This window comes from Scyliorhinus torazame, chromosome 10 (genome assembly GCF_047496885.1).
Source record: "Scyliorhinus torazame isolate Kashiwa2021f chromosome 10, sScyTor2.1, whole genome shotgun sequence".
NCBI lineage: Eukaryota > Metazoa > Chordata > Chondrichthyes > Carcharhiniformes > Scyliorhinidae > Scyliorhinus > Scyliorhinus torazame.
Genome location: NC_092716.1, coordinates 250,661,922 through 250,679,503, shown reverse-complemented (window position 1 = coordinate 250,679,503; position 17,582 = coordinate 250,661,922). Strand labels below are relative to the sequence as shown.

Below are 17,582 nucleotides of genomic sequence, written 5' to 3'. Positions count from 1 at the left end.
GAGGGTATTGGGGGGCAGTCGGGTGACAGATGGGCAGTCGGGAAATAGTTGGGGAGGTTGCAGCTGCCAGGAGGGCAGTCGGGATAGGGGCTGCAGACGGTGTGAGGAATAGTTGGAGGTGGGGAACGTGGTTGGGTTTGGGGAAGGTATTAGGGGGCCAGGGGAATGGGAGTACAGTCATGTGCAAATGGGGCTTATTGTCAGGGGAAAGAGGGCTAGGGGTCAGTCGGGCAGTTGGGGCGGGGGGGGAATTAGGGTGTGATCAGGGAATGTGAATAGTAATCAGGGACTGGGGGGTTTGAGACGATAATGGGGGTGTGGGCAGCAGCTGTGGGTGGGGAGGAGCAGGTCAGGAGGGTAGTCGGTAGATTCGGGAGGGTGGTTTTGGATGGAGTTGGGTGGTGTTAGTTGCAGCAGTCGGGGGTGGAGTGGGGTGGGTTGACATGGCTAAGAGTACAGTTATCCAGGGAGCTAGAAGTAGTTTTAACTCTTCTAACATAGGGCGGCACGGTGGCACAGTGGTTAGTATTGCTGCCTACGGCGCTGAGGACCCGGGTTCGAATCCCGGCCCTGGGTCACTGTCCGTGTGGAGTTTGCACATTCTTCCCGTGTCTGCGTGGGTTTCACCCCCACAACCCAAAAAATGTAGTGTAGGTGGATTGGCCACGCTAAATTGCCCCTTAATAGGAAAAAATAATTGGATACTCTAAATTTATAAAAAAACAAACAAAAAAAAAACTCTTCTAACATTTCCTGAACGGCCATTCTGCCAAGATAATCGGAATTAGCCAAAATTGGATGGTTCCAAAGGAATAATCCACTTGAAAGTTAAATCTCCTGGGCAATTCGGGGCGGACCTCCGGGGAGGGGCAGAGCAGCTAGTGAGTGGGTAAGGGGGCTGGGTGTGCAATGCATGTGGGGGTGGTAGCGGGGAGGGAGGGAGACCCCACGCTGATCTTCTAGAGGTACCTCAGAATACGAATCATCCCTGAGGAACGGAAGTTCTGGAATTTTGCGTATGATATTAATCGTCAACATCTTAACTGGCTTGTTTCTAATATCTTCGACTGTAATGGAGGCATGAACCACTGAAGAGAATAAATCAGTATATTTCTAGTTCAATCATTCTGATTGTCCTGATGCTCCCACAGGTTCAGGAACAGTGCAGCTGTAGAACCAGCTGCATTTGTCCAGCAGAAAGAGCTGGAAACCAGGATTCACGTCGACCTAGTACTTAATAAAAATGACGGTGAAGCAATGCAAAAGCTACTTTGTCTTTCGGTCATTCTCAGAGGTTAGACCTAGAGAGTTCTTGTGTTTCTGCAGGTAGCAATCCTGCTTTGAAGCCAAGAGCTCCAGGCTCAAAGCTCACTCCCGGGCTTGTTGGCGATAAAAGGAGTGTTCACGATTTGGCCGCCAATCAGCCTGTTAATCAACACTTCCTCGCGGTGGCACAGTGGTTTAGCACTACTGCCTCACGGCTCCAGGGTTCGATTCTGGCCTCGGGTGGCTGCCTGTGTGGGGTTTGCACGTTCTCCCCTTCTCTGTGTGGGTGTCCTTTGGGTGCAAAGACGTGCAGATTGGGTGGGTTGGCCATGCTAAATTGCCCCTAAGTGACCAAAGGTTAGGTGAGTTTACGGGGATAGGGCGGGGGATTGGGGTCTCGAGAGGGCACTCTTTCGGAGGGTCGGTGCAGACTTGATGGGCCAAATGGCCTCATTCTGTACTGTAGGGATTCTCTGATTCTATAATTGTATGATTTCCCAAAGAGGAGAAGACAAGTATATGTGAAGACGTGAAACAGGTTTGGACTTTGATCTAAGAGACTTTTGGCAACTTAGCAGTATTGCTGTGAATTTTATTAACAGGTTGGATATTTCCTTGCAATAGAGCAGCAAGATTTATGATGTATATCACAGCTGTCTTGTGATCTTGCTGTTGGCAACTTCTTCCCAATTTTTCTGTATTTCTGAATGAAATACTTTGTGAACGTGGCAAGGAATTGGGCACAGTGGGACAAATATATTTTTCTCCCCAGTGATTTAATGAATGCAACACAATACGGTGGCAGTGCAAAGAGTTGCAATTAGCGTCAAAGGAAGTTTCTGGTTCATTTACAGAATGTGGGCATCACTGGCTAGGCCAGAATTTATTGCCCATCCCTAGTTGCGCGTCAGAGGGTAGTGGTGAGATGCCTTCTCAAACCGCTGCAGTCCCTGAGGTGTAGGTACACCCGCTGTGCTGTTAGGGAGGGGGATCTAGGATGTTGCTCCAGCGACAGTGAAGGAGAAGCGATTATATTTCCAAGTCAGGGTGGTGAGTGACTGGGAGGAGAGCCTCCAGCTGGTGGGGTTCCTAGATACCTCAGGGATATGAATAATCCCTGAGGAACGGAAGTTCTGGAATTTTACGTATGATATTAATCGTCAGCATCTTAACTGGCTTGTATAGTCATTCTAATATCTTTGACTGTAATGCAGGTATGGGAGCAGGTGTCTGCTGCCCTTGTCCTTCCAAGACGACCATGGTCGTGGCTTTGGAAGGTGCTGCCTTTCTTTGCTTTTAACATTCCGTTTTGAAAATATGCGTGAGATTGTGTTCTGCTCGCGGTTCATGGTCAAATTGTAAATAGGCGCATTTAATTTCTGCCATTTTAAAAAATCTGTCACCCATTATAAATTGATAGCTTTTTGAGGCATTTTGCTGTGTGTCGAGTGTGTCATACACTTTATCAGTCAATGGCATCCTTTGTTCATTATTAAAACGGTTCAAACCACTGCATCCACTTAAAAACTACTTATTACTATGTTGAAAAGAGTGACATTAATCTTGGCAATCATGTTTCCTTTTCACTGGCTTTAATTTCTGATGTCCAAGTTGCCAGACAAAATCAGCTTTTGTCATTTTCTTATATTCATACAATTGAACTTCATCTGCTCAATGTTGAACTGGACCCTGCAGCAATTGATTTTTCTTCGACGAAATGGTGGATAGCGAGGAATTATATTGAAGAGTCGTGACCAGTAATTTTCTTTTGTAAGTTTTCTTGTTGAGGGGCATGTGTGTGGGCGGGTCTTTTACGTTTTGAAATACTGTAAAATGACAACGTTCCGAAGGAGGGAGAGATAGAGCATTTAATGTACCCCAGTGTTCGAGATGTGCTGACATTGATTCAGGCTGAACTGGATAACAAGGTTTCTTAATTATCTTCCCTAATTCTGCTTTTACCCGTTGATCGACAGTCCTCGTTTGTTACAGCACGAGATTTGTTGCAGCTAGTGATTTTTGAATTATTCCGATCTATTGGCAAACTGGATTGTCCCTTCCCTGCCTGGATTTTAAGGCTACCAGCGAATAACCTTTATTAGTGTCACAAGTAGGCTTACATTAACACTGCAATGGAGTTACTGTGAAAATCCCCTAGTCTCCACACTCCGACGCCTGTTCCGGTACACGGAGGGAGAATTCAGAATGTCCAATTCATCTCACGGCATGTGTTTCGAGACTTGTGGGAGGAAACCGGAGCGCCCGGAGGAAACCCACGCACACAGGAAGAACGTGCAGACTCCGCACAGACAGTGACCCAAGCCGGGAATCGAACCCGGGTCCCTGGCGCTGTGAAGCAGCAGTGCTAACCACTGTGCTACCATGCCGCCCATAATAGCTACTCTGGATTTTATTTACTGTCACGTGTACCAAGGTACAGTGAAAAGTATTTTTCTGCAAGCAGCTCAACATATAAAGTACACGAAAATAAAATAAAATAAAATATAATACATAATAGGGAGTCTTAGAATTAAATTTTAAAAGATTAGCATGACAATAAGATAAGTAAAAAGAGGATCTGTTCGGGAGGTGACGCTCCGGCGCCACCTTGCTTCCAGACACAGGTTGGCAGGTGGGCGTGGGGGGAGGTGAGGGTGTTGGGACCATAAAATTGGACACCAGGCCAAGGGCAACATTCCTACCCCCTATCTACCTCTGCCCTGCTGCAATTTCATCAGTGGTGGGCGAAGGAGTTGGGAAGCCCATGTATCCGCCTGCATGTGGGAAAGGCCCACATACAAGTGTATAGCCTGGCAGGTTTTGCTGGTCGGACTGGTAGCCAGGAGAGAGGTGCATCCTTCAGTCTCCTCTTTCAGTCTCTCTCGCTCACTCCTCCACTCACACTCTGTCCTCCGTCCAATAACAGGAGGCAGAGCGCACAATACAGATGGGAGTTGCACCGTGTTAATGTCATTGGGATAGTAATCAAGAGGCCTAGGTTAATGCTCTGGGGAAATAGTTTAAAATCACAGGAGGACATCTGGTGGAGTTTAAATTCAAGTCCAAAGATGTGCAGGTTAGGTGGATTGGCCATGCTAAATTGCCCTTAGTGTCCAAAATTGCCCATAGTGTTGGGTGGGGTTGCTGGGTTATGGGGATAGGGCGGAGGTGTGGACCTTAGGTAGGTTGCTCTTTCCAAGAGCCGGTGCAGACTCGATGGGCCGAATGACCTCCTTCTGCACTGTAAAATCTATAATAAAATCTGATATCAGCTAGTTTCAGTAATAGTGGCCATGAAGTTACCATCAATTGTCAAAAAAAAACGATCTGGTCCACTAATGTCCTTTAGGGAAGGAAATCCATCATCATTATTGGCCTGGCCTACAGGTGACTCCAGACCCACAACAATGAGATTGACTCTCAATTGCCCTCTGAAAAGGCCTAGCAAACCAGTCAGTTCAAAGGCAATCAGGATGGGTGACAAACATAAAAAATAGGAGCAGGAAGAGGCCATTCGGCCCTTCGAGCCTGCTCCGTCATTCATTATGATCATGACTGATCATCCAACTCAATAACCGAATCCCGTTCCCCCCCCCCCCCCCCATATCCTTTAATCCCTTTTCCCCAAGTGCTATATCTAACTGCTTCTTGAAAACATGTATTGGCCTCAACTACTTCCTGTGGTAATGAATTCCACAGGCTGACCAGTCTCCAGATGAAGATATTTCTCTTCGTCCCTGCCCTAAATGGTCTATCCCCTATCCTCAGACTGTGGCCCCTAGTGCTGGACAACCCCACCATCGGGAACATCCTTTTTGTATCTACCCTGTCTGGTCCTGTTCGGACCAACTCAATCTCTTCTCAAACGTCAGTTCCTCCATCCCAGGAATCAGTTGGGTGAACCTTCATTGCACCTTCGCTGGCCTTGCCAATGATGCCCACAACCCATGAAAGAATGTATGAAAACTTCGAAAAGAAGCTGGATTGGGCAGAAGAGGTCAAAGGCTAGGAATCCTACGGCGAATAGCTTACCCCCTGAACCCCCAAAGTCTGTCCTCCATCTGCAAGGCACAAATCAGGAGTGTAATGGAATACTCTCCACTTGGACGAGTGCAGCTCCAACTACACTCAAGAAGCTCGATACCATCCAGGGCAAAGCAGCCCGCTTGATTGATCCTCCTTCCGCAAACATTCAAACCCTCCGGTGAATAGTGCCAGCCGTGTGTACCATCCACAAGATACACTGTAGAAACTCGCTAAGGTTCCTGAGACAGCACCTTCCCAACCCATGACCACTACCATCTAGAAGGACAAGGGCAGCAGATACCTGGGAACCCCACCACCTGGAGGTTCCCCTCCAAGTCATTCTCCACCCTGACTTGGAAATATATCGTTGTTCCTTCACTGTCACTGGGTCAAAATCCTGGGACTCCCTTCCTAACAGCACAGTGGGTGTACCTGCACCTCAAGGACTGCAGCGGCTCAAGAAAGCAACTCACCGCCACCTTCTGAAGGGCAACTAGGGATGGGCAATAAATGCCGGCCTGACCAGCGACACCCACATCCCGTCAATGAATTTTTAAAAAAAGAGGCCAAATGGAATTCAGTGTCAATAAATGTGAGGTAGCACATTTTCATAGATTATGGGCGAACAGGCGGGCAAGTAAATAAATGGAGCTACTTGTAAGAGGTAACACTTTACCACAAAATGTTAGTAGTTGCTTACCTGGATCACTGGCGATATTATCATACAGCCTGCGATGGTGAAAGTGATCTGACTTTCTGCGTGCGCAGAAAAAGTAAACGAGCAACGACAGAAGGATGATTCCCAAAATGCAGCCAAGAAGGGCCCCGATTACCACTCCGCCGCTAACACGTCCCGCCACAGGGGCTAGATCTGAAACATTTTGGAAATAATGACAATTCCGTAACGGGTCGGGTCATTGGGATAGTTTCGCAAAATTAACTGCTGCCTTACCCAATTATTGTGGTGAATTCCTCCTGTAACGGCTCATTATTCACGCGGTGGTTACATTGCAGGGCAAACAACCATTTAGAAATTGAATCAAAACCAGGGACTTCAGTTTGTTATTCCTGTGAGGCTATTAACTGGTGTTTCCTTGTGGAGCATATGCACAACTGCAAATGGTTATATCCTTAACCGGTAAATACCAAGCTTGATAGTATGGTGTGTTAAACATTTAACTGCTTCCAAGTTGCTTCTTATGCCAAGATTAAATCTCAGTTCAGTTTAATTCGGCTCGGAGTTAGTATTGGTACTGGAGTGAAGGATTTCAGTGATCTCTTCAGGGAACATTGGGCGCGACACTCCCAAAAATGACCCAGGAGTTATTTTGGATGAATCTGGCAGGGTGTTTCCCGTGTTTCCCATTGGATATTTGGGTGAGATCTAGTCCGGTCTTTGCCCACCCTTCGGACGCGATCTAACAAAATAAGAGAGTGTGTGTTGGGCTGGATTATCTATCTGGGCGGGACCCCGCTATCTAACGGCGGTCTTTTCCTTTAGTGCCCCGAGGGGAATTCAGCATCAGGTTGGCACTGCTATGGTGTCCAGGTGCCAGGGGAGTGCTCTGCCCTCTCCTCAACCACCCGGGGGGCTCCAATGGCCTCCGAGACACCCCCCCCCCCCCCCCCCCCCCCCCCGCCGCCGTGAGTGGCCATCACACCTGGTCTCCGCTTGTGCAGTCCAGTGCTAACCCTCGCCGGTGCAGCCGGAGGCTCCCAGGCGCCAGGAGAATGCAGCCTCAAGCAGGCCGCACATATTTAACTGAGCCCAATGGCCCATAGCAGAAATGAAGAAGAGTTTCTTTCATTCATAACAGACCAACGAGGGCACGATCCAGATCGCGGCGGGGGGCCCGCAGGTCAGGCGACCCACGGGTTTGGGCCTCTCCCACAATGTGCCTTGCGAAGCGGGATTGGCATCGGGCGCAATGCGGTGGGAAAACTGCGCGCATTGTGTTTAAATGCAAAGAATGTCTGCTTTTTTACACTATTTTTACGGGATGTAGGTGCCACTGGTTCGGACAACATTTATTGCCCATCTCCAATCACCCTTGAGGGGGAGGTGCTAAGCTGCCTCTTTGGACCGTTGCAGTCTCTGCTGCAGCCACCGTGCTGTTAGGGAGGGAGTGCCAGGATTTTGACCCAGCAACAGTGAAGGAGCGGCGATATATTTCCAAGTCAGAGGGTTAGGGAGTGACTTGGAGGGGAACCTCCAGGCGGTGGGGTTCCCAGGTATCTGCTGCTCTTGTCCTTCTAGATGATAGTGGTCGTGGGTTTGAAAGACGCTGCCGAAGGAGCCTTGATGCGTTACTGCAGTGCACCTTGTAGATGGTACACACGGCTGCCACTGTGCCTCAATGGTGGAGGGAGTGAATGTTTGTGGAAGGGGGACCAATCAAGCATGCCTGTTATCTCAGCGGAATCATAGAAGAAGCATGGAATCCCTTCAGTGGAGAAGGAGGCCATTCGGCCCACCAAGACAGCACCCACCCTCCTCCGAAAGAGTACCCCGCCCTGGCACACTCCCCTGTCCCATCCTCGTAACCACACCTAACCTTTGGATACTGAGGAGAAATTTATCATGGCCAATCCACCTAACCTGCACATCTTTGGACTGTGGGAGGAAGAACCTGGAGGAAACCCATGCAGACACGGGGAGAACGTGCAAACTCCACGCGGTCACCCAAGGCTGGAATTGAACCCTAGTCCCCAGCACTGTGAGGCAACAGTGCTAACCACTGTTTCAAACTGTCTGAGTGGAAGCTGCCCAGAGTTGTCTGTCTACCTCAAGAATTATTACATGATGTAGTTTTCCTGAGTTATAAAGGCCTTTAGGCAGGGGGCCCTATGGGAGTGCCCCTATTTCAGGGGTCCCTGTGTGGAGTCCTTTTGGTCATGACGCACCTGGGAGGGTCTCCCTATCACAGGATTCCCGTCCCGTCCCCCATTCCCCCCCCACTGGAGGGGACTGGAGAATCTCGCCCAATATCTGTTGTCATCTGTTTTGAATAAAACAAACTCTTTATTGGTTAAATCATAATTATATTTTTTGCTAGGGCGGCACGGTGGCACAGTGGTTAGCACAGCAGCCACACAGCACAGGGGACTCAAGTTCGATTCCGACCTCGGGTGACTGGCTGTGTGGAGTCTACACGTTCTCCCCGTGTCTGCGTTGATTTCCTCCGGGTGCTCCAGTTTCCCCCTACAGTCCAGAAATGTGCAGGTTACCTGAATTGGCCAATGCTAAATTGCCCCTAAGTGTACAAAAGGTTAGATGGGGTTACAGGGAAAGGGCGGGGGAGTGGGCTTAGGTTCCTTTGCAGGGTCGGTGCAGAATAGATGGGCCGAATGGCCTCCTTCTGCACTGTAGGGATTCTATCAGTCTATTTTCTAAATAAACGTTGGAATTTCTGTTGATTATACTCGGGGAATTAATAGGTCCGTGTTCAAAGTAATGATGGGTTTGAACATAGAACATACAGTGCAGAAGGAGGCCATTCGGCCCATCAAGTCTGCACCGACCCACTTAAGCCCTCACTTCCACCCTAACCCCGGAACCCAATAACCCCTCCTAACCTTTTTGGTCACTAACGGCAATTTATCATGGCCAGTCCACCTAGCCTGCACGTCTTTGGACTTGTGGGAGGAAACCGGAGCACCCGGAGGAAACCCACGCAGACACGGGGAGAACGTGCAGACTCCGCACAGACAATGACCCAGCGGGGAATCGAACCTGGGACCCTGGCGCTGTGAAGCCACAGTGCTATCCACTTGTGCTACCGTGCTGCCCAATTTGATGGCAGTTGATAGGGCCGTACCATGGACTGAATTTCATCGGTCACCACTGTGGTAGGAATGGAGGTGGAGGGTCCAGTAAAAAAACATGGAGCCACGTCGCACAGCTGTGAGACAGCTCGGCTGCCCAACTCCTCGACGCGGGCAGCCCATTTCCATCACTAAGGCCCCATTGAGCCATTCCATGAACTGCTGCCATGTTTCCTTTGGTGAGGCAACCCACCCACCTCGTCGGAAGGCCACCAGCTTGGCGGAGCAGGTCCCTCCCTGCGGCAGTCCGTGTGGCCGTTGCTGCCTCAGATTTGCGTGCTCCCCCTCATCCCACGCCCCTGTGTTCACCGCCCTGCTTCAGCAGTGGTGCTGCTTGGTGCCCCATAGATGCCAGCCCTCTGATTGGTGGTTGGACTAACCTGCTTCAGAATCATAAACGTGTGCAACCCTCAGAACGGAAATATGTAAAACCTACCCCGAATATTTATTTTTGAAAGCTTACCTTTCCCATTGACAGTTGATACACCGGCCGACGGGCCGATAGTCATACTAATGCTGGGATTAGCGATTGCTATTTTTGTAGTACTGTGGTAAGAAGTGCTGGGAGGTGGAGTCAATGTTGCTGAAGTAGCGTTTGTCTTGTTACCAGGGGCAGCTGTTGAAGTGTTGCTGAATATTGTTGGCACAGGAGTTGTACCTGTTATGTTTCCAGTAGTTGTATCATTGGCTGTGTCATTGGGCTGGACTGTGGTCATTGCAGCGGTCACGTTGGGGTTTGCTGTCACATCACTGGTGTTTTGTACAGCAGTAGGCATTAACTCAGTGGTGTTGGTAACCATGCTCTGGTGACTTGCGGTTGTGGTGTCAGGGTAATCTGTGCTTTCTGCTGGCATAGTTAGTGTAGTTGAGTCTTCAGCCGCCGGCAAAGGACTATTGGTGAGCGTTTCATTGCCACTAGAATCAGAAGTTGATGAATTATTCACGTTTGAAGTAGTTATTACGAAGTTGGAGGTGGGTGGTGCCGCAGTACCTGTGCTGTTACTGGGCAATGTGGTCATCGATGTATTCATAAATGGTGGAACGGCAGAGGAGGTTGTGCCTGAAGATGTTGCCAACCCAGTTGCGGCTGTGGTGTCAGTGGAGGACATCAATGTAGCATCATTGCTTCCAGGGGAACTGGACATTGACGTTGTGTTCTCTGATCGGCTGACACCCCATAGGGCGCATGTTAGGCATGCGACCATCAAAACTGTTTGAAATGATGCCATTGTTTTGATAGCTTCAGATCCAAATCCTGGAAAAAGATTATCTCATTGAGCACAGCTGGAAGTATATCATAATAATTTATTTGCAGTTTTACTCTACATTTTGCTATGGAAACTATTTATTCCGACAAAACACAGCAAGTTACTTTTTAACTGCAGGACCTTGGTGAGATCACGCCAGGAGTATTGAGTACAGTATTAGTCGCCTTAACTAAGGAAGGATGTAAATGCTTTAGAAGCCATTCAAAGAAGGTTTACGAAACTAATACCAGGAATGAGTAGGTTGTCTTATGAAGAAAGGTTGGACAGGCTAGATTTGTATCCACTGGAGTTTCAAAATTAAGGCGATTTGATCGAAAACTTTAAGACCTTGAGGGGTATTGACAGGGTGGAAGTGGAGAGGATGTTTCCTCTTGTTGGGAAATCTAGAACCAGGGGGTCGCTGCCGAAAAGTCAGGGGTCGCTCATTTAAGATGAAGATGCGGAGAAACATTTTTCTCTCAGAGGTTTGCAAATCTCTGGAATTCTCTTCTTCAAAAGGCTGTGGGAGCAGAACCTTTCTATCCTTTTAAGGCAGAGCTGGATAGATTCTTGATTAACAAGGGGGGAGGGAAAGGATAGAAAGGATATCGGGGGGGGGGGGGGGGTGTGGTAGGCGGGAATGTGGAGTTGAGGTTACAATCAGATCAGCCGTTTCTTATTGAATGGTGCAACATGCTCGAGGGGCCGAGTGGCCTACTCCTGTTCCTAATCCGTATGTTTGTATGTTCATAAAACATGTTTCAGAACAAAGTCCCACATGGCAGATTGGTCAAGAAAGTGAAAGCCCATGGGATACAGGTCAGTGTGGCAAAGTAGATAAAAAGTTGGCTTAGTAACAGGAAACAAAGGGTAATGGTCGATGGCTGCCCTTGCAAATGGTAAGTTTTTCAAGTGGTGTTCCACAGGGCTCGGCGTTGGGACCTTACTGTTTGTGTTATACATTAACGATTTGGACGTGAATGCGGGGGGGGCACGATTGGGAAATTTGCAGATGACACAAAGATTGGCCGAGTGGTGGACAGTGTAGAGGATAGCTACAATCTCCAAAATGATACAGATGGGTTGGTGGCGCGGGCGCTAAAGTGGCAGATGGAATTTAACACCGAGAAGTGTGAGGTCATACATTTAGCGAAGTTGAACAGTTGTAGAGAGTACACAATAAATGGGAATATACTAAAAGGGGTAGATTAAGTGAGAGATCCTGACGTACAGGTACACAGGCCCATAAAGGCAGCAGTTCAAGTATACAAGAGTATTAAGAAAACATATGGAATGCTCTCCTTCATTGGCAGAGGTATAGAATATAAAATTAAGGATATAATGTCAGAATTGAATAAAACACTGGTGAGGGCACAACTGGAGTATTGTGTGCAGTTCTGGTCACCACATTACAGGAAGGACGTTATTGCTCTGGACAGAGTGCAGAGGAGGTTTACAAGAATGTTGCCAGGGCTAGAAAAGTGTGGCTACGAGGAGAGATTGGATAGGTTGGGGTTATTTTCCTTGGAACAAAGGGGTGACTGAATTGAGATGTACAAAATTATGAGGGGAAGTGATAGAGTGGACAGGATAAAATAGTTTCCCTTGGTGGAGAATTCTAAAACAGATTGAAGAAAATGAGGAAAAATATTTTTTATGCGGAGGCTAGCGGGAGTCTGGAATTCGCTGCCCGAGTTGGTGGTGGAAGCAGAGACCCTAAACTCTTTTAAAAGGTACCTAGATCTGCACCTTTAGTGCTCTAAGCGGCTGTGGACTGGGTGCAGGAACGTGGGCACCTGGGTGTCTGCACGGGCTGGCATGGACAAGGTGGGCTAAATGGGCTCCTTCTGTGCTGTACCTTTTCTATGATTCTAAGACGGCGTTAGATATAGCTTCCTCCACCGATTGGGAATGGGGCAGTGCCGGAGTTAAAATTGCGCCGGCCAATTTACCACCCAGTTCCTCCTCCACCTGCCTACTTCTCAGGGCTATTCATCGGGCAGTCCAGGTAACAACCTGAGTCAAGTGGGAGTTTCATAAATCCATGCACTTTGGAGATTGATGACCAGCATAGGAACCTGATCCAATTTTGATGGCCCATGCCCAGTGGACATCTGCTCCATATGAAGATGCAGCCTAAGCAGGTAAGTGATAAAATTATTTTTGTTAGACCACGGGGAACAGGCCCCACACAAATGTTTTCAATGCAAAGATTGATAGATTTCTGTTCAGCAAGAACATTAAGGGCATTATTCCCTCTGATTGTCCTCTGCTGTGGATTGCTTAAAGGTTGCTTTGTGACCACAGATGAGGGCATCTTATGACGAACATAGATTGTGCGTTGTTACGGACATCTGGTCAGCACTTAACAAAGATTAAGATACTGAACCAGACACATAACGTATTTTGAGTTTTAAGACTGCGCAGAAAAGATTCATTCTGGGAGTGATAATATAAGAAATTGGGCGTTGTTATTTTATAAATAAAACTTTAATGAAACAAAAGAAAAGAAAGCAATATTTAAACTTTAAAACTTTGCAGTTCTAACATTAACAAATTATATGGCGTTTCTTAACTTTAACACACCAGATCCGATTAAACAACACTTGGCATTAAAATACAGCTTTTGTTCCAGACAAAGACTGCACTTTCATTTAGGAAGCAACCTTTCTTCTGTTAAGACATCTCTTTCAGAATCCTTTTTCAAAACTTTCATTCTCTATGGCAGTTTACATGACCTGTTCAGTGGTTGACTTTAAGCTAGCAGGCTTGCTGACCTGACTGGCTGCTCTCCACAGCCTTCCGCTACCAGGTTTCCTGACCTGTCTTCATGACTGCCCATCTGCTTCTGCCTTTGTTCTCAAAAGGATTTCTCTCTCTCTAAGCTTCACCCAGCCCTTCAAATGAAGCTTCTCCCCCCCGAGGTGGTCAAACCTGAATCTATTTTTGTTATTTTATCCCATTCCCGTTGACACAAAAGGGTCAGAGCTTTGCCATTCATGTGCACCGACCTTCCATTGATAGATCATTAGGTCATCAGACTCTGTTGATGGGATAATAGCTGGTCATGCAAGAATGTCCTGAAAGACAATGGGTGGGATTCTTCAATAATGGGGCTATGACCCCATGCCAGCGTGAAAACTGGCGCCAACCACTCCAGCGTCAATGGCCCCCGAAAGTGAGGAATTCTCACCTTTCTAGGGGGCTAGGTTGCCGCCGGAGTGGTTCCCGCCACTCCAGCCTGCGCAGAACGGCCCCGCGAGTTAGCGCATGCGCGGAACGGCCGGCGTATTTCTGCGCATACGCGGGGGTTCCCTTCTCCGCGCTGGTTCCCGGGCAATATGGCGGAGCCATACAGGGGCCTGGCGCGGAGTAAAGTAGGCCCCCACAGAACCAGCCTGCCCGCCGATCGGTAGGCCCGATCGCGGGCCAGGCCACCATGCCCCCCCCCACCGGGTCAGATCCCCCCACCACCCCACTCCCCCCCCCCCCCCCCCCCAGTACAGCCCCCACACACTTCCCTTCCAGGTCCCGCCGTGTGTGAGGTGAGTAATCCACACCGGCGGGACTGGGCCAAACTCGCCGGCCCCTCAGCCATCGGGGCCTGCTGTCAATGGCCCCCAACCGGCGTGCCGGAGAATAGGGAAGCCAGCGTCGGGGCGGGATTCGCGCCTCCCCCCCCCCGGCGCAGGGTCGGAGAATCACGGCCAATGGGCCTTTGGTATGTCACGTTATGCATTCCCTAATGTGTTTAAGTCTGAATGGGAGCATGTGACTCAACCAGGTATGGGCGTGTATGCCTTCGAGTTCAGGCTAACAGCCCACCTCCTAAATCCTTTCTTCCTCTATTCAGAAAATGTAGGGATGACAACTAATAAAGTTTGAGTTATGTCTCTATAATATACACAATCACAAGCCATTTGCACATGTACTTTCCTTGGTAACTGGATAGTTTTCTTGTAGCTTTATTACATTGTTCTCTCTTTGCGTTTCTTCATGTGAGGGAACCATTCAAGTGTCTTTTTTAAATTTAAGCCGAGGGTTTGATCGGTTGGAGGGGAATATTGGGGTGATCAAAGATTTTGCATCTGGTGAAACCCGGCTTCAGTAAAATTTAAAAAAAGACATAAATGAAAGTAAAGACAAGTAATGCGGGGGTTACGCAATGGGTCACTCAGGAGATGTGAAGAGAAAAGACAGATTGTGATGTTTTGGGTTTGTATCTTCGCTCGCTGCAAATGCACACCCAAAACCTGTTTTTTCTCCGTTCGCAGATGATGCATGAGGTGCACTCCCAGCATTGTCTGTCTTTGTCACAGAAGTTCGGCTTGTGTTGTGTGTTTTTTTAAGTGTTACCATTGTAGGTGTTCGTGCTTATCCCAAGGACAAATTCTTGTTTTTAATTTTATCTGGGATGAGTGCGGCACAGTGGTTAGCACTGCTGCCTCACAGCGTCATGGACTCGCGTTCAGTTCCAGCCTCGGGTCACTGTCTGTGCGGACTCTGCACGTTCTCCCCATGTCTGCGTGGGTTTCCTCTGGGTGCTCCGGTTTCCTCCCACAGTCCAAAGACATGCAGGTTAGGTGGATTGGCCATACTAAATTGCTCCTTAGTGTCTAAAAGGATAGGTGGGGTTACCGGGTTATGTGGATCAGGTGGGGGTCGTGGGTGCAGTGCTCTTTCAGAGGGTCAATGCAGACTCGGTGGGCCGAATGGCCTCCTTCTGCACTGTAGGGATTCTATGATTCTACGAGCGCACCGGCAGATGTCACCTTACAAGTTTGGTTCTGCGACAACTCGTTATTTACCATCAAATACAAAATGTGTTGGGAAATACTTTAGTCTGTTCTGAGATGCTGGTACGTTCTGTTCAGAATTATTCAGCACCCTCTGCCCCACCACAGTTGCTAATGAAGGGATAGATCTTTTCTTTCAGGACAGGAGGAGAAGGGGGTGATTCCTCAATCCCACAACCCTCATGATCTAAACCAACTGTGGTGATATGCCTTGTAGCAATATCATAGATGGATGATGTGCAACCTCCAACCAGCAGGTGGCGATGAAGACAAACCATGCGGTTGTCTCACGACAGTGGTCATGTGACCAGGCACTCCAATATAAGTGGGAGCACATCCGGCCATCGCCAGATGGTTGCAGGAAATGGTTGTAAGACGTACAGGTGAACAGTCGCGCTAGGTGTAGTTCCAGAGGAGTACAAAGAAACTCCATGATAGCTTGCTCTGTAACTCCAAGTGGGCAATGATGTGTTGGGTAGGCTGGGTCGAGGTGAACTACACTTGATGCAGTGTAGCGAGAGACAGACCTCCAACACTTGATAAAATGCAACATGATTTTATTCAACATCCAAACTATTTTACATGTTCAACTGTGGGTCGACACTATGCTGACTTGACTGAAGACCTGACACTAGCCTGACCAGACTAACTTAGCTACCACATGGTATAGGCACTGGCTAGCTCACGAGCCCTGACTGTCTCAGAGGCTGGGTCCTAAGAGCACGGGAAAACTGGTGCCCCCTGGCTTTATAGTGGTCATGTCCTGTCTGGTGATTGGCTGCTCTGTTCTGTGTGCTTACTGGTCATCCTGTGTGTCAATCACTGCCTGTCTGCACTCCATTGTATACATAGATGTATATTATGACAGGCAGCACTGGGTAGCGCTGCGGCTTCACAGCTCCAGGGTCCCAGGTTCAATTCCCAGCTTGGTTCACTGTCTGTGCGGAGTCTGCACGTTCTCCCTGTGTCTGCGTGGGTTTCCTCCGGGTGCTCCGGTTTCCTCCCACAAGTCCCGAAAGACATGTTGTTAAGTAATTTGGACGTTCTGAATTCTCCCACTGTGTACCCGATCAGGCACCGGAATGTGGCGACTTGGGGCTTTTCACAGTAACTTCATTGCAGTTTTAATGTAAGCCTACTTGTGACAATAAAGATTACTGATTGATCTTACCACGTATGATTCAATAAAGATCCCGGTTTGGACAAGACAAGCGGCTGGATTCTCCACCGGCGGGATGCTCCCTTTTGCCGACAGCCCGAGGGTTTCCCGACAGTGTGGGGCAGCCCCACAATGGGAAACTCCATCGACCGGCCGGCGCAACGGGGAATCCTGCCGGCGGGGTGAAACAGAAATGTGGCGGGGCGGGCAGAGAATCCAGGCCAAGGTGTTTGGTAGATTCCTTGCTAGGCATCGAACAACAAACACAACACCAACCTTTGATTTTCAGCTGCAAACCCTCTCCCCACCCCGAGGACCTACCTTCAGGCCCCCGAAGGAGAGACAATAGGCTCAACATTTGCAGTGCAGTGGGCACCGAACACTGAGGATAAAATTTTAACAAGACCCGAGGCCCAATTTCACGCTGTGCAATAGCGAGCGTGAATTCAAAAACTTGGCTCCGATCAATTCGACACAAAGGCTGGAGTTTTCCAGAGCCTCCTGCCGTCCCCCAGTTTTCCCATCTCCATTCACATCGGCAGGACCAGAAGATTCCCACTGGCGTGAAGGGCTGGCAAATTCCAGTCTGTGAGTTTGGAATTGGAACAACCCCGGGGAAAGTAGAAGATTTCAAATAATGTCGGCAGATTGACATAATTGTCAAACAACATTCCAGGCAAGGGGCCAAGTGCTGGCAAACGGGGTTAGGGAGGCAGGTCAGGTGTTTTTCATGTGTCGGTGCAGACTCGATGGGCCACGGGGCGTCTTCTGCACTGTATCGTCTCTGATTCAGGCGTGTTTAACAGGCACAGCTTCCAGATTTACATCGACTCTGTTTGCAACAGCAATACTATTGACCTTGCCTGATATATTGAATTGTTGGATCATTGTTGGCAAACAGGTGAGTATCCTATTTGGCAGTCTTGACAGATTGTATTTTGCCCTTAGTGTTTGTTTTGTTTTGTTCCTCACGCCGACATCAGTTCTGCCTGAAGAACTCTGCACAGGTGATTGAACACTTTCATTGGCAAACTTTGGGAGTGAGTTGAGTTCTGCCTTCTTCAATCTGAACCTTTTGGAGTTCTGTGGAAATTCTTTGCCAGCCCCGTCCCCATTATTATCTCTGAATGGGACAGTAAGTTGCATTGAGGAAGTAAGAAACTTACAAATGGATACGTTAGGAGAGTGGGCCAAAATGTGGCAGATGGAGTTTAACGTGGTTAAGTGCAAGGTCATGCATTTTGGTCGAAAAATGGAAAGGCA

At 48.5% G+C, this 17,582-nt stretch overlaps 2 protein-coding genes across 2 annotated transcripts in view; one reads left to right on the top strand and one right to left on the bottom strand.

The window, feature by feature from the left end:
• ano3 (anoctamin 3) overlaps window positions 1-17,582 on the top strand; it is a 661,351-nt gene that overhangs the window by 492,914 nt on the left and 150,855 nt on the right. The window lies entirely within an intron of this gene.
• LOC140384713 (uncharacterized) overlaps window positions 1-17,582 on the bottom strand; it is a 29,225-nt gene that overhangs the window by 1,271 nt on the left and 10,372 nt on the right. The window contains exons 2-3 of the mRNA XM_072466662.1: window positions 9,581-10,372; window positions 5,993-6,163 (exon numbers count right to left, since the gene is read on the bottom strand). Coding sequence (XP_072322763.1) covers window positions 5,993-6,163; window positions 9,581-10,346 — 937 coding nt within the window. The 5' untranslated portion in view covers window positions 10,347-10,372. The remainder of the gene's footprint in view (window positions 1-5,992; window positions 6,164-9,580; window positions 10,373-17,582) is intronic.